This window comes from Vespa velutina, chromosome 8 (genome assembly GCF_912470025.1).
Source record: "Vespa velutina chromosome 8, iVesVel2.1, whole genome shotgun sequence".
NCBI lineage: Eukaryota > Metazoa > Arthropoda > Insecta > Hymenoptera > Vespidae > Vespa > Vespa velutina.
The window spans coordinates 4,391,746-4,413,637 of record NC_062195.1 but is presented as its reverse complement, the minus strand read 5'-3'; the positions used below and the strand labels follow the sequence as shown (position 1 = coordinate 4,413,637).

The 21,892-nt window shown below is 34.0% G+C and overlaps 1 protein-coding gene across 3 annotated transcripts in view; it reads right to left on the bottom strand.

Annotated features, from left to right (window-relative positions):
• The window catches only part of LOC124951238 (nephrin-like), a 282,614-nt gene that overhangs the window by 127,885 nt on the left and 132,837 nt on the right, over positions 1 to 21,892 (bottom strand). Inside the window, exon 1 of one of the 3 annotated variants that reach the window (XM_047499306.1) lies at positions 21,506 to 21,632. The exons of 1 other annotated variant lie outside the window; for it this stretch is intronic. In XM_047499306.1, the coding sequence (XP_047355262.1) occupies positions 21,506 to 21,525 (20 nt within the window). In that variant the 5' untranslated portion in view covers positions 21,526 to 21,632. Of the gene's footprint in view, positions 1 to 21,451; positions 21,633 to 21,892 lie in introns of those variants that run through there. One more of the 3 variants, XM_047499305.1, reaches the window with a different exon arrangement.

Below are 21,892 nucleotides of genomic sequence, written 5' to 3'. Positions count from 1 at the left end.
TTTTTTTTTTTTTGTCTGGTGTCGACGTACGTAATAACGAACACCTCGAGAGGATTTAATAGAAGTTTTTCGAGTATCGCGGAAATATACGATAACGTTATGTAGAGAGGGGAGAGGATTCGAGCACGTGCAGTGACGATCGGATGATATGGAGAGCCAAGGGAATTTTCATAAAATTAGTTGGCAAGTTAAAACGATATGAGGTTGCTGCTTGCGATGAACGATGCGGCTACGTTAGCCGGTACAAGGCGGGTTCTCTGGCTGCGCCGGTGGTGATAATATTGCGGGAATGGAGGTTGCCGAAAATCGGTGCGAAAATATGAGCCGACTCGGCTCACTAAGTTTCCTGATTAAAACTCTTAATTTCTAATTAAATGGGACACGTAGATGAAACCTTTTTATGCGAGAAGTCGTGCGTACATTGCTCGTTTATTCGATAGCTTAAACTAGTTATTAAAATTGTCAGAGATGCCGTTGACCTATACGATAACAGTTTGAGAACATTGAGAGAATAGTTAATGAAGTTCGAATTTCGAAAAAGAAACGTGACCCGAACTTTCGTGATTGTTCTTTTCTAAAATATCGGACTATTATTGATAGTAACAATATATCACCGAGGGCAGATTTAAAAGGAGACATGAGATTTCGTGGTCAGTACGATAAAAATAGTGAGAGTGAGAGAAAGAGAGAGAGAGAGAGAGAAAGAAAGAGAGAGAGAGAGAGAGAGAGAGAGAGAGAAGGAAAGAGGGAGAAACGACGCGAAACCGAAGCGATACGAAAAATGTATAAAGTGGCATGGTTTGGTGGGCGGAGAAAACGTGCTACGTGTGCAAAACAGGATCTCGAAGGGGCAGGACGGAAACGATCGCTGTCACGATGAAATCGCATTGACGATGCTACGCCAAGCAGTTGAGGGAAAGGAAAAGAGATTGGGGGTGTGGTGTCAGATATGGGAAACAGAAAGATGATGCCTCGAAGGAACGAAGAGTAACGGACGGACCGTTGAGACATTTTCCCTTCCTTGATAAGATTGATTGCGAAGGTTCCACTATCTTGAAAGATCGTTTGATAATCGTGCTATCATCACGTTTCTACAGCTTTCTGTAACAGCTGTTACGTGAAAACGTAGTTTTCGATATAGTTTAAGGATAAAATTTATTCTTCTTTCTCAGCCAGGATTGGATTATTGAAGTTACGTAAACGTACGTATAACGGTTTGATTTATTTATCAACGTAAAAATGAACGCGTTCATTTCTAATGAAATATTAAAATATTATAATATGAAATATTAAAATATTAGAATATTATGAATCTTATTTACTTAGATTAAAGTTTTCCAGAGATGGTAATAATTCTCGTATGTGATAACGATTTAAACAGCGTAAAGTAGTGATAGTACGTGAGTCCTCTAACGGAGCGTCTGCTTTTACCTCAAAAAATCGCGATTCAATCTGGGCCTGGAAGTTCTTTTGCCGCGAAAGTAGCAGAAAAATGATTCGCCCTCAGCGAGAGAGGCGGCCATTTGAACGAGCTGGCAATTGCTGTATTATATAGCCTCTACTGCTCAAGATTACAGAGCACGCGAGCTTTAAAGCTTCACAATAAAGCTCATGGTCGTAGGAGAGCTTGAGACCAAGAGCATGTACGACTTCAATGAACGTTTAAGATCCAAAATTATAGAAGTGTTGTAAAAATGTCTTTAAATTTGTCGAGTCCTTGAATCTTTCCTCTTACGAGTCTGGATAATTTTGAATTTGTGAGAAAAACATTCTGTTAAATTTGATGGTCGTACTTGATGGAAAAATCTTTGCCTCTCTTGATCTCTCTTTATAACTGATAATTTTACGAAAGGACGAGCTTGAAATTTTAAGGGAGTTTTAAATCTTTATATGACTGTTCACATTGGAATTTAATTTATATAATTTCATATTCGCGAATATAATATTCGATCGTGTTTTTAGCGGTAAAGGGGTTCGCTTTAAAAATTTCCTTTTGCACGAATGAGTCATAGGTTAGAAAAAACATCATCTACGGGTTCTTAACGCTTTCTTTTGTCAGATCGAAGTGTACGAAAGGGGAAGGGGGGATGGGAAAGCAGAGGACAGAGAGAAAAGTATCGTGGAGTGCTCTTACGTGAGACAACGAGGTTGACAGAACGCGCGTGCATTTAAGCCGTACGAGAGTGGTGATGAGGAGTGAGAAAGAAAGAGAGTGAGTGAGAGAGAGAAAGAGAGAGAGAGAGAGAGAGAGAGAAAGATGAAGAGGTTAGGTAGCGAAAGAGGGTGACAGAGTGGGTTGGGGGTGGTAGAGATTAACGAGCGCAAGGGATAATTGCCGGGACACGCAAAACGCCAGGGCACTCGGCTCGAACTTCAGAATGAGAAATAAGAAGAAGGAGGTTGAAGGAAGGCGAGAGTTAAGAGGAACGAACGAGCCCGCGAACGTGAGAGGAAAGAGACAGAGAGAAAGAGAGAGAGAGAGAGAGAGAGAGGGAAAGGGAGAGGGAGAAGGAGAGAAAGAAGGGAACATAGCGACGAAGAGAGAAAAGAAAAAAAAACGAAGAAAGATCGTTATGCCGTTGAGAACAGTGATGACAACGCCTCGACTTTGAATCTACCGTGTTTTTCAGCCAAGATTCGAGAAGAGCTTTCAGTAAAGAAAAAAAGGGGAAATAAACCTTACAGACAAGTGAAAACGAAAGAGAGAGAAAGAGAGAGAGAGAGAATGAATGAAAGACATTTGATACCACCCATTGCGTCCGTCCACCTATCCGTCGGTTTGTTGATATTTTGTAAAATTTAAGAAGTTCTCGGATGAGTCGACACGAAGGGATGGACACGAAAGATAATGACGGAAATTCATCTTACGCTTGTATTTGTCAACCGTAGCCAACCGTATACGTTCAAGATCCATAAATTAAGGTTGGATGTATTGGAGGTAAAATTTTTGTTTAATTTATAAATTTTACTTTTACTCGTTCAAAATGTTGCTTTTGAATATCCTTTAAAGAAACGCTACGACTATATCTTTTCGATATTTTATTTATTGTTGTTCAGAGAGCTTTCTTTTTTTTCTTTGTCCCGATTGGAATTGCATTGTCCGTTGCGAGTTCGATCACCTACGCAATAGTAGACGAAGAAAATTTATGCCAGAGCTGGTACGAGTCCAGGAAGTATAGACGGAGAGATTCGATCGGTAAATAACACGTGCGAGCTTGCGTGCGAGTCTCGCACGTGTACATACACGCGGCCTTGCGAAGATTCGCGTAGACTTTTCCTATGACAGATTATACACGCATGCGACGAATGTATATTGAGGTATCACGGAACAAGCAAAGATATCGGCTTTGTACACACACGCTTCTCGATGTTTTAAGTTTTATATATGTTTACACGTTATTCTCTATCTACTATAAAATGAAATGGAAAATTTAGAATTTTAATCATACGTCTGAGTACGTAACATGTTGTTTTATATAACTAATCATAATTTCAAATTAAATCAACGTGAAACGTAACTATTTGGCCTGTTTTTTATTTTTATATATATTAAATTAGTTATTTGGATAAATTTTTTCAAACGAAAATTTTGTAAGATAAATGATTAAAATATTTTGCGAATACGTTTGACGATATTATTAACGACAAGTTAAATAACTTATGAAAGACAGATTAAATAGAAAGTTCTGTCTTTTTAGATTAGTTTTGAAGTCATTATTTTGCTATATGAAGCGTATCAATAATAAGAAAAAAAAAAAATAAATAAATAAAAAATAGTTTGTTGTAACAGCAATAAAATACATCAATATATTATAAGTTCTATCTCAGATATCTGTCTTCATTTGTCGTTTGGTATTATAAATGTTTGCGAGAAATATATTATTAATATTAAGTGTATAATAAAGATACGTTCACCTACACATAATATCTGAATTAAGTTAAAAAAAAGGATCGTTACATTATTTTCTATCAAACACATCGTTGATTAAAAATAGTTACTTAATAGCCCAAAGATTCTGTAATTAAGACTTCTCTAATTAAGAATTCTTTTCAACTTGACATTCATTGATCTATTTTTTTCGTTTCTTGCATTTACCTTTGAAAATAAAATCCTTCGACCAGCCTTTTTAAATTGTTTTAATATTACTACTTTAAACATAGAAGGAGAGAAAGAGAGAAATAAAGACAGAAGAAGAAGTAGAAAATATATTAGTATTCTCGAACTCGAATTTGTCGATCGATAAGTTGAGGACAATAAAATAATCGCTCAGTTTTATAATTCTATTTCTTTTGTCTCTTTTCATTTTATTTTTCTTTACGTCATATCGCGAGGGATACGCAACTTGCTCGTTTAGGAGCGTATTCTCGTATAGACGACACAAAAATCCAATATTAAAAGTCAGTGCGCTTCATCGAGGTAGCAGAGAATAATGTCGACCAAAAAAGAAATATGCCAGGAAATATTATGCAATGTATTTTGAGTTCGTCGTCGATTTACCAAGGAAAAGTAGAGTAATTTGTACGCGGTAGACTATAGACTATTTTTTCCTTTGCACCTATTCCTTTTCTTTACTCTTTCACGTTTGATCATTTTTAATAAAGTAAAAACAAAATATATGAAAAAATCCATAAGAGAAGTTAAATAAACGTGACAAGAAACTCCGTTCATTTGAAATCCAATTTTTCGTTTAACAGGTTAAATGCCGCGTGGGTCCTTAAACCATTCTCGAAAGACCAACGTATTAATGGATTTCTGTTGCATCAGCCGAAGGAATGGATTATTACGAAGACGATCATCCTCCCATGAAATAACTTGGACGCCGATTTTACGGTAGGTAGATTTCTCCTCGAAAGAGTGAGAGAGAGAGAAAGAGAGAGAAAGAGAGAGAGAGAGAGAGAGAGAGAGAGGATGAAAGCGCACTCGTTGATAAAAGAAAAGTTCTTTCTTTCCTCTTTCTTTACCTTGTACCCTTCATCATTTCTCTCTAACGACAATAAAATCATTACATTTCTGAATCAAATAATATCTTCCTTGATAGAAAATCTAATCGATATAGAATAATTCTAATTTATTATGGATTATTAAAAATCGTTGAATGAGATAGAGAGAGAGAGAGAGAGAGAGAGAGAGAGAGAGAGAGAGAGAGAGAGAGAGAGAGAGAATTCTTTTGTTCAGAATTTAAAATATGATTTTTCGATAAAATGGCTTCTATTTGGTTTCAATGTTTTTGTATAGTAAACATTACATGTTATATTTTATTTAAAATCGAGAACTAACTAAAGATGTCTCTCAGTTATGAAGCTATCTGTGATGCAACAATTAAATAATTAAAAATTGTATATAATATAATGTCGGCGTTGATGCAAAAGAGAATTCTTGATTAAATGTTAAATTAATACGAATGTCAACGCTCTGAAGTAACGTTTAAACATACTTGATATATCTAGCGTTAAATTCCATAAAAAATATAATTACTGATTTTAAATTTACTTTCTCTAAAGTGCAATGTTTTTTTTTTTTATTTTTTTTTTATTTTTTTTTTATTTTCTTTTTATTTTTTTATTTTTTTTTTTTTTTTTTTTTTTTTTTTTTTTTTTTTAATGAAATTCGATTACTCATATTGAAAAATATAAATTCGTTGTAAAGATTTTTATTCAGTGATTAAATTTATTTGACGTCGTTGTTATTACAAGAGAAAGATAATATTTAAAAAATGTAATATTTCATCATTTTTAATAGAAAGAAAATTTCAAAAATCCAGCTCGAGATAAACTTATATATACATATATATATATATATATATATATATATTACTCTTATATCTTAAGGATATTATTTTTGTTATATTAGTTGATTACCATAGAGATTATAATAAGTACATAACATTTTTATGTACATCTATGCTAATGGCTCTTTCTTCTGTATTTTTCAACAAAAAAAAAATTTTTTTTGATGAAAACAATTTTCAATTTAATCTTCAAAATATATTCTATCAGACAAAGAAAAGTTCAATCTTATAAATGCATACAACTTTGACAGAAAGAAATATGAAGAGTGTATTTTTTCTTTCTGCCCAAAAGTCATGACACTGCTACTTCAAAGCTTCCATATTCGAATAAAATAAAGTAGTCGCCATACTAGAGCAGATATCATGTTACAGATACACGTATTCCATTTGTATTCATAAAAAAGTTGATATATCTAGGTATACCGAAAGGACTTGACAAATTCTCTTTCGAATTTGATCGATTTTCTCTTTGAGCTTGCGAAACAGATCATGTCAGTGAAGTTTCTTAAAAAAAGAAGAAAAAAAAAGAAGAGGAAAAAAAAAAGAAATAGTGATGACACCTTTACTTCGATTCTATCTACTTTACCGCCTACCTTTTTTTCGTTGAATCGAAATACCGATTCGAATAGCCATCCTACTTAATCCACGATTAAACTCCGCTTCAGGCGTCATTACGCTCGAACCAAAGGACAGTGAAATCCGCCATTGGGATGTCCGTCGGATGGTTCGTCGGGAGGTTCGTCGGGTGGTTCGTCGGGTGGTTCGTCGACTGGTTCGTTGGATAGAAGCGCGATCGATTTCCCCTTTAAACTAGACTCTGACTCTTTGGCAATTCACTGACCATTCCAGAACCTTTCGTTTGACTAAATGCCGGCTTTATCACTGTCGTACTGTCGCGCCTGTTTCTGCATCTGATTCTTACTAATTCAAATTCTACTTTCTACAATGAATTCCTTACATGACTTCTATATATTTGATAATTTTCACTCATGCTTTATATATTATCGCTTATTATGAATCATAATAATAATCTTCTTAAATTTTACGGACAACAATAATCAAATATTTAAGTAATTAATTTGTTTACTATAAAAACAATACTAAAGTGATATTTTTTACTATTCTTATATTTACTGATATAAACAAATGAAATTGTTGTAAAATTTCTATATAAAGAAAGAAAGTTTAAAGTATAATAAATTCATAGCTCTCAAGCACATTTAATTATTTATCATTTTCTTACTTTTGTATAATAGATCTTTTTTTTTCTATCCACTATTTTCTTTTTTTTATTGAATAATGAAATGTTCGTTCTAATGGTGCATTAATTATCGAAACTTGTTTTCGTATTACCGGTTAAAAACAAGATGGGAATAGAACGGATCTTTCTTTATGCTTTCGTTGCATCTACTAAACGGTTTGTTTTTTGATTTTATACAGAGCTCTTTTCAAAATCATACTTTTACAACTTTAGATTCGTAAAAGCGAGTTAAAGTACTTTTAATGCCAATGCAAAAGTTTTAACCACGTGAAACACGGAAAAAGCACAAAGCGAAATCAATATATGGAAAAAAAGTCGATTTGAATTCATAAAAAATTTCGGAGTTCGTAATGATCGTCTAAAAACGAAATCTCTTCATAAGATTGTAAATTAAATAAAAAAAAAAAAAAAAAAAAAAAAAAAGAACAGGGAATTTTTATATCGATGTCACTTAAATATCGTATGTTTCTGAGTTTAATTAAATGTTCCTTATCATTGAACCATATGAAGTAAAAATGGCTATAGGGATTGTTCGTAATCAGAGAACCAAATTGAATCGAGAATCGAATTATGCATAGTTCTGAAAGTCCGATAAAGCCACAGTACTTTAAAACAGCTTTTGAAAACGATTTTGTTTTGATTTTTAAATTTCAATTTTCTTAAAACTTTTTATTCCTTATAAGACTAAATATTTCTTGTACATGTCAATAATACTTTTAATGAATTTTCTTTTGTATAAAAGATAATTCACTGATATGAATTTTCTCAAGATGAGAAAATTAAATCTAATAAAATATTATTCATTCATTCAGGATCTAAATTTCAAATAAGTAACATGAATCATCGAAATCAAAGCAACTGTTAAAAGGAAGAATAGGAACAATTATAAGAGAGAGAGAGAGAGAAAGGGAGGGAGGGAGGGAGAGACCATGTGTATGTATTAAAAATATAAAAATAATGGAGGAAAAATATAAGAGAAAAACGAATGAATACAGAGACAAATGAGAAAGACAACAGAGACATGGGGACGTGATAGGAAGACATTTTTTCGAAAGTTAAAGCCAACCAAGCTTATAGATAATCGATCGAGATCGTCCTATATCGAACGGGAACTATTTCCAGACTCATTTCGTGCTTGGCCGATATCGTGAATCATTCTTGTCGATAATATCTAAATTCGTTGTCTATAGCGACAATTTAAAATTTTCACAAGTAGTACTAACGATTTCACTCGTGAATTCCATGAATGAACGAATTTATTTCTTCAAAGAGGTCTTCGAAATCGTCGCGCTTGTATCGAACAATACGTATATTCTTATCGAAAAAATTATTGGGCAGAACTATTTAGCGATCCGATTTTCAATGAGAACATAAATAACTTTCCTATGCGATGTTCAACTCAATGCTTTTTTATCTTATGAATAAATTCGAAGGGAACGATTGATGTATAATGAGTTATTCAAAAGATTAATTGAATTCAACAATTTCTTAAAATTTATAACATCTGTGAATTTAATCATTAAAATTAGTTATATCTAAAATTTAATAGATCCTCATAAATAGAATATATATTTTTGGATTTTCTGTAATCACAATATTCTAAATATTTTTATACTATTAATATACGACATTTTTAATAATTAAATAGAATAAAAAAAATATCGATATACATTTCGATAAATTTTAGTTGACTTTTTTCTTACGGACGTATACTAATTACCAAAATATTCTAAAATGGATTTAATCGATAATATTCGTCGGAAAAAGTTTTCACGATTCGTCAAAACAATTAAACCTTATTCGTTCTTCGGTCAGTTCCATATTACATTTCATCTCGTTCAATTTTTTTCAAAGAAATATTAATTACTTTTATAATTGAGACTTCCTATCAGTCTCTCCATATCGAGGCGATTTTACTTTAAGTGATAACCCCACTATTTCAATTACAAATTACGAAGTCGGCCTTCGATTTCCATTTCACTCTTTCCTCCGATTCTTTCATTTCTTTCGTTTCATCATCGATTTCTCCTAGCACGCGGGTTTACGAAGCGCGATCCTTCTCGGCCGCGAAGGGTGAATTTTTAAAGAGCTTCAGGTACAGGGGCAGTGATTTGAAAGTTTCGAGAACGACGAGTAGAAAAGTTTTCAAAGGATGAAGGTGGAGAAAAGGAAAGAGGAAAATAGCTCACGGTAGGTTATGCTGAACGGAGCTTGTCGAGAGAGAGAATGAGAGAGAGAGAGAGAGAGAGAGAGAGAGAGAGAGAGAGAGAGAGAAAGAGAGAGAGAATGAGAAAGGAGGGGAGGAGATTTTGCAAGGCACGAAAGCAGGACCTAGCAGTCTTCGGATATTCTCGGATAGTATCCTCTTGCTAGCTGGTTATATTCACTTGCTTACCGTGGAAAACAAGAACGATGTGGAAGTACAAAGTTGAATCACGGTGGTAGTGCTCGTCTGAATTTTCGCGATAAATCACCGGGATAAAATTTAAACTCTGCGATAAACTACCTTCGATTTTCTGCCTCTCTTTTCTCGTCCTCTTTCGTTCAGTCCAAAGAAAGCGGAATTCGTGAAGGCACCGAGGCATTAAATCGCGAAAGATAATCGACGCTCTTCCTCCTTCACCACGTCGCCATATTATAACGAATTTGCTCACGATCATAATCCCTAATGTTATTTGCATGCTACGTTAGCTCCGCTTCGATTACTCGGCAGCACAGTCGAAATTTTATTAAGCTACTCCGTGCTCCGACGCTCGACGGTGAAAGCCGACGAAAATGTTAGAGAGATAAGAGTGGGGATGAAAGCGTACTGAAGAAGAAAGAAAGGGATATGAAGGAGCAAGCTGGAGGTGGATAGAAGAGAGTAGACAGGACGTAGTAGAGGACGAAGGACAAAGATTGAGCTTTTGCCTCTGGAGGAAAATTCAAGAGCGTGAAAGACTCCGTTGAGAAGGACGGTTCTCCATTCTACTCTTTCTCTCTCTAAGTCTCTCTCTCTCTCTCTCTCTCTCTCTCTCTCTCTCTCTTATTCTATTCTCCTTTCTCTTCGCTTTCGTGTGTCCCACGAGAACGTGTGCGTGTACGCTTATGCACGCGAGTATCACTATCTCGGAGGACTGTTTCGCGAACGTTGGTGAATCCAATGTATCATCGTGCTAACAATACAAGAGAGAACACAAGGAGAAGCGAAAGAGGTATACGTAGTAGGAGAAGGAAGTTGTGGGATAAGCGTGAGAAGGTAGGCGAAACAAGAAGTGGAAGGAGTGCGAGAAGGAAGGAAAGAGAGAGAGGGATCCAGAGAGAGAGAGAGAGAGAGAGAGAGAGAGAGAGAGAGAGAGAGAGAGGGAGAGGGAGTAGCTCGCATTACACGTTGGCAGACTTACCTCCCACACCTACCGCCACTTTGTTCATGGCGTTATTTATTACTTATTGAAGCGGTCTTGTAATTTCCTATGTGATATAGTACTCGCGGAAAAATAATATTGATCGCTTATAGGTACATTATGTATTATGGCGATTTCTATGCATACAACGATGACGACAACGACAAGGATAATCTTGTTTTACTCATTCTTTTTCTTTTTTCTTTTTTCTTTTTTTTTCTTTTTTTGTTTCTTCTTTTTGTTTTATTCATTGATGTCTGTTGCTAAATATACTTGAATCTTAATTGATATATGTATATTTTGATATAAGATCTTAAGATTATTCTAAATTTATAAATGCACTATACAATAGTTTATATACTAGCAGAGAGAAAAGAAGAAAGAGAGAGAGAGAGAGAGAGAGGGTGAGAGAGAGAGAGAGGGATAAAAGGAGAAAGAGTATTGCCCTGATAAAATAAATATATTACTTTTTTTTATTCGATATGCATATATATATATATATATATATACACTCACATACTTCACGTTTTACTCTTTCTGTCGTTTTCCAGAGGAAAGCCGATAGACAATATGCATGGACCGGACTTGTAGATACTATGTAGGTATGTATGTACATTCGTTCACATTTAATGTACCATACAACCTCGTCTCAATTATTCAGGCGGACGGGTTTACATCACGCTCGCCTCGTGCCACTCGTTTCGGACATTCGTTTCTTCCATCCGTTTCTTCCACGTTTTTGCGACTTGGAACTGTCCTACCACGCGCTCGTTCATCATCGTTTTGTTTCCCTTCTATTTCACGTTTTTCTTCCGGTCCTACTGTTCTTCTTTCTCTTTATCCGTTTGCTTTTCATACCCGTATACGTACATGTCGACTGCACGACCGTCAGTTTTCATCTTTACTTTCTAATTTTTCGAGTTTCTTTCGTTCTGTTACATTTTGAGACGCTATGCGCGACTCGATTTATGATGATCTTATTGAAATCATTTTTTTTTTTTAAATCTAATAAATATAATAAATATATGTTATAGATTCGATCTTTTTCGATTGTGGCAGATCTTCTTTTCTGTTTTATCTTTGTTCATTTGTCGTATTCTTTTTTTTTTTTTATGAATAAAGAATAAATGATAGATATGGTTATAACGAAAATATTTCATTATGTCCATGCAATGTTAGATGAAATATGACAAAGTTGAACGTACAGTTCGTTGAATGACATACGGACAATAACAGTAGTATTGTGTAAAGACAGAATGGAGCGAAGTCGATGCTTGTTAAATATTACATTAAACGAAATTACCGTTGCCATGATGATCAAAGTACGCATACGACGTTACCGAACGGATAGAGAAAAACTATGTATATGAAAACGTTAGTGGTTTTTTTTCTTTTTTTTTTTTTTTTGCAATGGAAAAAGTGATAAAGAGAGACAAAGAGAAATTTCTTTTTAAATAATTTTGAGTATAATGAACTCTTATCAGATAAGGCTCGTAGCTATATAATAGGAAGTAAATTTTCTAGACAAAAATAAATCTTGATATAAAAAAGGTTATTATTTCTTTAATTTAATTGCATGCCGTATACATCGATATGGATAACTATAGCTATTAATTTTTTTTATTGTCTCTTCAATTACCGTTCAGTTTAAATTTGCATGTTGCCTACCTCACATACGTTCCAATGCTATTATCCAGCGAACGAAGATCGTCGTAGGTGGCAAATTCGATCGAATATCGGTCTGTAATGAAATTCAATAGTAAATCTCGGAATTACGTGACCTCGAGCTTTCGATAGATGCAAAATGAGGCTGAATACATATCGCTCTGCGGACGGAATCTGTCGAAGAGCAGCTTCCTACGTGTGGACATGGTAGTTTACCATATGTAGAGAGTAACATAGAGAGAGAAAGAGAAAGAGAGAGAGAAAGAGAGGAGAGAGAGAGAGAGAAATAGAGAGAAAGAGAGAGAGAGAGAGAGAGAGAGAAAGAGAAAGAGAAAGAGAGAGAGAGAGAGAAAGAGAAAGACAGAAAGAGGAGGATCTTCGCCATGACAGCGTGCAACGTAGTAACACACGCATCGCATAAACCGGATTCCTGGTGTAACGTGCACTTACGCACGCGTTGGAATGGTGCCGAGTGCCTCTGGTCACTGATGGGAAGTTGGTATTCCACCGGGGTTGAAGGACATCGCAGGAGGATGGGAAGGATAAAGCCGCCGTCTCCACCACGACCACCTACCATCGAGAATAGCCGGAGGGAGGTAACAGAGACTCCAGCATGGAGCGGTTTAAAATTTCGCAATCCGACTAGAGGTAAACGATACTCGGGTCAGAGCTCATGAATATTTCAAGCTGTTTCGATACAGGAAATAGGAATACATCCTCCGACTACGATAACGTTGGGCCTCTTCGCACGAGCTCCACTATTTTTTCGTTTTTATTTATTTTATTTCTTTTTTTATTTTTTTTTATTTTTTTTCTTTTTTTTTATTCTTTTTTTTTTTTTTTTTTTTTTTTTTTTTTTTTTTTTTTTTTTTTTTTTTTCTTTTTTTTTTTCTTTTTTTTTTTTTTTTTTTTTTTATAACGATTTCCCTTTCGAAAAATGAACGATATATACGAGAGAAAATATTTTTTACGATTTATCGTAATTTATTTGTTACTCTATATAATATTTAATGTACGTTAATTACCAACGGAAAAGGAAATTAATTTGGATAGTTTCGTTATTATTGTTTCAATTTCACGTTGCTGGTAATTCTTTTTTTTTTTTGTTTTTTTTTAAGAAAGTGTACTTCATGAAGAAAACTCTTTGCTAACAACAAACACTCCGGACAATGCGTACTTCTTTCTTCGACAGTCCATCCGGTCTATTTCGCGCTAACGTAGCTACAAACAAAAGCGATTTTAATGCTCGACATACGTTTTTTACTTTCGTAGGACGTACGGGACATAAACTTGACTCGTGAACTGTCCGCTTTACGAGCACATATTTTTTCGAATGCCTTGAAACCTTTTACAAAAGAAAAATAATAAGTGTACGCGTGCATTTTTAAAATAGAAACGTATACGTTTTCGACGGTTCCATATTTGAAAAATGATACGTATCTATTTACTTTTTATTTTATGCATTCGACTTTTACATTACCGTAAAAAACTTTCATCCTTTTGCTTTACGTTGAGATTACGATAAACAATATTCGCAAGATTCGAATGTTCTCTCTTATCTAAACAGGATTATTATCTTTAATAATATAAATGGTAATCGTAAACCATTATAAATAAATATATATATATATATATATATATATATATATATATGCAATATGTAAGTAATATCGAAAGTAATTAGCGATAATAATCGATAGCAAAAAGTAACATAGTATTTTATTTTTATAAGAAAAAGAATACATTTATATGAAACTATTTAGAACGAAGTACAATATGGCCGAAGAGAGTAATTGCACTTATACTGAAAAAAAAGAATATATTTAAGAGTATTTTACTGTTCCACTTTATGATGTTTAATATAATTAACTTAATATAGTCATATCCCAAAGTAAAATATCCAAGGAAATATTATTTTTTGAAGAATAAACTATTAAGAATCAAAATTCTAAAAAATTACATATTTATATGTAAGTTAATATACAATTATAAAGAACTTAATATAAGAGAATACTGAGGATCAATCGATAAATTGATCGTTGTTATCACCGAAGCGATAGAATCGACGACGGAGCGGCCCTTTCATCGTCTGTTAATTGATAGGTGCAAAATGAACGGACAGAAGGAGACACGTTGTTCAGTTTCAAGCCACGTAACGTTAATGGAGGAAGGTCAAAAGGTCATATGTTCATTCAAGAAACTGTAAATTCATTGTAAGCGCATTCTCTTCTGTCTCAATCGTAAAGAAACATTTACATTCGTCTTGCGAGTTTAATCGATGGCCCTCGACACTGTCAGTTTCAAGTTTTGCGCTATACGTATGTAGTTCAACAACTTCCGAATATGCTTTCATCCTTTGTTAAAGGATTGGAGTGGCCCTTTGATAGTACCTTATTAAGACTAACTAACGCAACAGCGAGTACACTAATAAAGTTATGTTTTCGGCTTTCACAGTAACAACGTATAGTATGTACGCTCTATGTCTCGATGTGAAGAATGTGTCTCTTCGTGACAAGCATAAAGATGCTCTTCTCAACAATTAGATTTCAATTGTGTACTTGAGTTATCTTTCATAATGGAACCTAAGGAACGGACAAAAGTAGGGATGAAATTGGCAATATCTATTGAACCGTGTAAGTAATGTATTAAGTTGAATTCCAATTTAATAAAATTACAGATATGTTTAATAAATCGAAGCTTGTGTTAATTCGAATCTTATGGAATCTTTGTGACGTCATTTTCTTTTACGTTGTATAAATTGACGAGAAAAGTTCGTATTTGGACTTATCAAAATCTAGAATGATCTTAAGATTTCTCAAGATAATTTTCTTCATTGATAGTTTCTCACCATCGACATTTTCCAATTTCACGAATATTTCATACTCGATATAAAAAGTTAATAATAATAATCTATAAAATGTATTTGCACAAAGAATTATAGTGTTTTTTTTTAATATGATAAAAAAATCAACGAATTTATCTACAGTATATACATACCTATATGTTATTCGTTTTTATTTAACTCGAAAATAATAAATCGATGAAGAAAGGCCATACGTTTTTTTTTCTTTTTTTTTTTTTTTTTTTTTTTTAGAAAGAAAAGTAATAAATGAAAGATTGTGAAAGTCTTTTTTGGTCATTCAAAATTTGCGTTCGAGAAATGACGTCTCTTTCTTTCAGTGAAAGACTTTTGTCTTTCGTAAAAAAGAAAAAGAAATGAGTAAGAAAGCTTTTTTGAAAGCATGCGTGTGCAAATGAGCCGAAGTAAAATGAGGAATAAAAATAGACAAAAGTAAAACTGAAAAAGAAGTTGCTAGTGTGGGAGTTGTCGGAAAAGTTTGGATTTTGAGCTTACGAGCTGCGGAGGATAAATTTATGTCGCAACTTTCACCAGGAACCAAATGTGCTGAGATCCGGGTATTATATATAGTCCTCGAGCTAAGGGAAAAGGTAGTTTATCCTTCAGCAGACAACGTTGGAACGTAATGGACGCCACTTCGAAAATACACTTTCATTTCGTCGTTTTTCTGTCGAAAGAAGGTCTATTTGTGAAATCCTCCAATCGACTTTAAATAAAACTTTTTTAATACGGGGAAAATATTTTTCATTGAATAAATTTCATTTAATTGCAACAAGTTAATATTAGCTTGTCGTGCTCTTCTTTTTTTTTTTTTTTTTTACTTTTTTCTCTATGTTGCAATAACTGTTTGCAATAAAGAAAAACTATAATATTGTAAAAATCATAAATTATGAATTTATTTAATGTATCCATTATATGGATATAATGTGTGAATTTCTTCTACCCTTTTTGATAAACGTAATTCCGAACTTACGCAAATCCAAGTCATTCGAGTAAACTCCATTCATTCAGGATCACGTATGCAATCATTTCAAGATCTTCGAAAATGCACAAATTTTAACCCGAATGTAAATCTATGAATTGAAGATCGAAAGATTGAAATTTCATTCACTCGATTCGAATTAATAGGATCCGTCTTTTAAATCTATTGTCTCTAAATATTAATAGGAGAAAGATAAAAAATATTATTTATAATGATTACGCAAAAATACAGAAGTATATAATATAAGTACTTAAGTATCATGAATGACTTAAGAAGATCAGCTGATCAGATTTTTCGAAGATTATTTCATTTTTAGAATTATTTCATCAATAAACTTTAGATTGTAAAGATGTTACATACAAATATTATCTAATAAAATATCTAAGTATAGTTTATCTTCATTATAATATATGTGATGTATTATAAATATTATGTGAATAAATATGTTTTTCCTTTTTTTATACTTTTTCACTTATTCTTTTATTTTCTATTAGAAAACTTTATAGTCTATAGATTTTACATTTATTTTCCATATTTAAATGCACTCTAAATAAATATATGCATTTGAAAGAAAATGAGGTATAAGATTTAGAATAATATATTTTAAATCGTAATATTAAAATATTCTAACAAAGTATTTTAGAAAATATCTTCTTATATATTTTTAAAAGTATCTTCACATCGAAGGAAAATGCAGTGAGGAGAAAGAGTTTCTCAAGGTTGATCGTTATTATTATTTTTATCTTAGTTATGTATTTACGTAAGACGATATAATATATGTAGAGCGTTCAGCGATGATGAAAAGTTTAAGGTACGGAGACGAAAAGGGGTTATGCAGAGACATAGATAAAGAGAGGGGTAGGTAGAGGAATAAAGAGGGAGAGAAAGAGAGAGAGAAAGAGACAGAGAGAGAGAGAGAGAGAGAGAGAGAAAGAGTAGGGAGAATACTGAGGGTACACCAACGTGCCGCCGTACAAACGCTTTACATATTCATGATGTAGTCTCGTGGACGTGCACTCTGAAATCACGAAATTCGGCAACCTCATCGTCGATTCAGAATTGTTACAGGATCGTTGAACCTGATTCGCATCATCGAATTTTTCCTTTCCTTCATTTTTTCACTTTATATATATATATATATATATATATATATATATATGCGCTGTTTTCAAATCATTGATCAGTATGGTTTCAAAAGAACAGGCTTTTTTACTCGTACGCTTGTACCATTTAAAATTTGGAAAGTTGATTCGATTTTTTTGATCTCCCTTTGTTTCATTCTCCCTTGTTTTCTATCTAGAGAGAATAAGCATTATATATATATATATATATATATATATTCGTATGATATATATATATATCATACGAAACAATGATCGATATAAAGTTTATAAAGTGTTGAAATATATGAGAAAGAATGTTCTCATATAAATGTTCTAATTCTAAATAAATAATCGTATTAGATTTAATCATTTTATTTATGACGATGACATTGACATCGTGATAAATTTATCAAGTGTGAATGTTAAATTTACAGTTGATAAATTAAACGTAATATTAAATCGTATGAACATATTAATCAAAGATTATCTGAGAATAAAATCAGATAAGCACGCAAAAAAAAAACCGATATGATTACGAGTTATCTTCGGTCATTGGCACATCTGGATCAGAGCCACGGTATATCGATTTCATTCCAAAACGTAACCCGACCGACCGACTTCTGTCTTTCTATATATATATATATATATACTTTTTACTGTAACATTTTCAATCTATCTTACACTTATCGAAATTATATTTTTCGTTTTTGCGATTTCGTAAAAAATCATCAATATAAAAATAAATTTAATTTGATTAAAAATATAAAATGTTAATGTTAAAAATTATTAACAGAATGATTAAATAAATTCTATCGAAATTTTACGAAAAATGTGAAGATATGTTGTTACGTTAATAAAGATAACTATGCAATAATGCAAAAAAAAAAAATCAAAAATTGCATCTAAAAGAAAAAAAAAGAAACGATAACGATATATCATACTTATTGTGCATTCTCATGTTACGGTCTATTATTATTTAGATTTTAGTTCTTAAAATGGATAGAAAGATGATCCTTGGAGAAAAATAAGAAAGATGTCATATAATTCGAAAGAAAAGACTGGAGTTTCTTAAGAAAAGTTCTTCTTAAATCAGGTGAGTTGTGAGGACTTCGATCTCACTCTCTCTCTTTTTCTCTCTCTCTCTTTTAAAATGCGAAACGATTCTCCGATTCATCCTTTTTTATTCGAGAATTAGTATTGGCGAATCGTTCCATGCGAAGGACTCGAGAAGAGAGTCTGAAAGCTGCGAGCTCTCGAGGGACTCTTTTTTACGATAAATTTCACTAAGTGCTGGGTCAATCCTTATGCCAACCCTTCGGTTCCTTCGATACACTCATTTTGTCTTCAATAAAATAGTCGCTTTTATTCAAGTAATACTATTAGACTTAAATTGACGGTAGTAAAGTTAAAGCAATACGGAAAATTAAAATATCGATACTTAAACTTCCGCTTTTAACTTTAGAACAATTAAAATACAAATATATAATATGTTTATCGTGATGAAGATTTCATCATCCATTAATATTTTTCCATACGAATGAAAACAATTTATCTTCTTTGTATGTTTTCGTAGTTCCTTCTTTTTTTTTTTTTTTTTGACTTTTTGATAAGACAGCGTAAAAACTTGAAGGTAAACAATCTTTAAACATACCAAAGATAAATAATTCCCAAAGAAATCTTTTACCGTGAACAGTGCTAGACGGAGGAGTTCCAATGAAATCGTAGCGGTCGAAAGAAGAACGCGACTGAAGAAGAAGGGATGAGATAGAGTGAGGGAAAAAAAGATGGGTGGGTAAAGAAGAAGATAGTACGCGTGGAGGTGGTGGTGGTAGTGATAGCGGTGTTGATGGTGCGCGAGGGAAGGAGGGTTGCAACAAAAGAGCGGACGGCGCAGCTCGCCTTTCAAAGTATTTCTATGACGTTGCCGCGTTTCGTAGCTCATTAGTGAAAAAGGGTTTTCCCTTTGTTGGCCGCCATAGCATTGCGGAATACTCCCCGTACGATCCTATATCGTCATTTCGTCCTTCAAAACTCTTCTTCTTCCATCTCCAACCAACGACGTGGCCATTAACCAGTTATTCAAACTCGCCAAATTCTGTGAAATTTGTCGTGATAATGCTGTTTCATTCGAATGAAATTGATAATATAGTTATAAGAAAAAATAACGTCTTATTGACGTATACCTATAAATAACGTCCATTTTGATTATTTTGCACCATAAATTTCCTATAAATAAATGATCACGATCATTACGAGTATCGAATGTTACAAGATAAATTACGTGATTCAATAGATTATTTATCAAAAGACATTAGAAGAACTAGATCAATGAGAAAAGAAAAGTATTCCTACTGGTGAGTGCATTCGAAAGGAACAAGTTGAAAAATAACGGCTCCTTTGGGAAAACATCATTTCGAATAGGATGAACGCGTATTCTTTCATTTAATACGTCTGGTAGGAACAAAATCAACACTTCGTACGATTTGGCGCGTTCCTATGAATCCCGTTCAACGACGTTTCGTTCTAGATATTCGGCATAGAGAGTGCCATATTTCGGGAAAGTCCGTTCGAAGATAGAAAGGGGATTGCTTAACCGAAACCGGGCCGGACTAGTTTTTTGCAATTAGCAAAGTGGCAAGCCAACGAGACGGGAAAGTCCGTCGAGCCGTATGAATGTAACACACTAGGTTCCATTGTGTCGAAAGGAAAGTATTCCACGCCTATTCGCGATAATTTTGCAGGATATACGCTTTCGCGTGCACCCCAATGCTAGACCATTCTCCTGTCGGTGCAGCGCCACAATATCGGGGAGATTTTAGTCGATGCGTTCCTCTTCCCAACCTTCCTGGCACACTCGACGTTCGCGAAATGCCAAGAAAGAACCAGAGCCAAATGCCACCAGTAATCCCTCCCCGCTAACTCCGTCCCTAGAACCTTTTTTCGGTGTTAGAAGCGTCGTCGATGTTGGCACGTCCATCCTCGACGGATGTATGCGTACGTACCATCGAATCGAGCCACTCCAAAATTCCCTATACACGTCTGTCTCGTCGATGAATTTCCGAATCAGATGGGGCTTCGCCACGGTTGTTTCAGTGCAAAGACGATTCAATATCCAATGGTGAACGATACAAGCCACACGATGATGCCAGATTAATAAATGAAAGAGCTCGGCTTAGCTTTCCACTCCCGCGTGATTTTTCTTCTTCTTTTTTTTTCTTTTTTCTTTTTTGTTTTCTTTTCCTTTTGTTATTCGCTTTCGCCGATGTGCTTTCGAGAAGTCAGTTAATTCGCCAAATGAATACCGTATATAGATTTGAAAAATTGAAATCCGATTTTAGGCATTTCTATGGATTTTTCTTATAACGCTTTTTCATTATTACGCAAATTTAGAATGTATTTAATTAATCCGAACGAATGTGTATGAGATTAATATTTTTTCTCAAATTTATATGCTGTGAGAAAATATGTTTGTTATATATTTGTTAGGTGTGGTGAGGATATAAATATTCGACAATTAATATGATGAAACGTTAAATAGAATTACGGAATATATCGGTATTTCAAAGATCATAAAAGCACGAACGAGTGGAAATTTCTTTCAACCTTTTTTTTTTTTCGCTTAAACAAAGCAGTCCGATTCATGAAGATTTCTATGCTATCAAACAACAATGGGAATCGAGCTTTCTACAGAAGAGAGGCGTTTGGAGCGGGTTAATCGGAATGCCGTAAATCGGTTTGAGAATTACGAGAATCCATTTGTCGATCGGGATTCGAGATTAGAGCCGCCGCTGCGTAAACAGTGGGAAATGCTGTAAACGACGATCGACCGTCCACGTACGTTCTATATAACGCGATTCATTATTTCGTAACCGCGAAAATGACCGCTCGTTAACGGAAGTATATAATATTTTGTGACAGACGACGAGCGTTAAATCGCGGTTGATCGTTCATTGTGATTCGAAATTTATATCTGCAAATGATCGATAATATTGAGGCGATCTATCGAGCGAAATGATCAAATGACAGAATAAACTGATAGGTTCACTGTAAAGTACGGATATCAACTTTGTAAAGATCAAATTGTACGATATTTCAAATAACGTTTTTCAACCGCCGATCGTCATTTCAACTTTCAAAGTGAAATATGAGACGGACGTGAAAAAGTATTCCAGTTCTATCATTTTTAAAACGAAAAAAAAAAAAAAAACCAAAAAAAAAAGGAAGAAAGAAAATAGAAAAAAAGAAATTAAATCGATTTTATTAGTTTCGAAAAAAGGGAATATCACCTTTTTGAAAGGAGAAATCGAAGGAAACGAAATCATCGGATAAACCGATCGTAGAAATGATAGAATTATCGCTCTTCATCCAGCTCGAATAATGAGGGAGAAATTGAATTCATCGATGTTACCTCGGCTGAAGCTCTTGGCGTGTTTGTATCATTCGACCATAATGTCTGGCCTACCTATTCCCTCGATGCAGCATACAGAGGATCGGCAGTGGCGACGCCGACAGAGGCGGCAGTTTACGTCGGTTTGGTGGAACGGTGGAAATTGGCAATTACTAATGCGTGACCACCCCACGGACGCGACTCTTGCCAACGAGCCTCGCACCGACGATCGGCAACAATCTGGGACGCGCGTCGAGAGTTCCATTTCGATGACCATTCATCGGATCGTCGATCGAGAAAAAAAAAACAAAAAATCTGAGAGAGAGACAGAGAGTGAGAGAGAGAGAAAGAGAGAGAGAGAGAGAGAGAGAGAGAGAGAGAGATAGCAAGAGAATGAGAGACAGAGAAAAAGAGAAGAAAGGAAAAAACAGTGATAGACCCTTTACGAGCGTTCAGCCATCG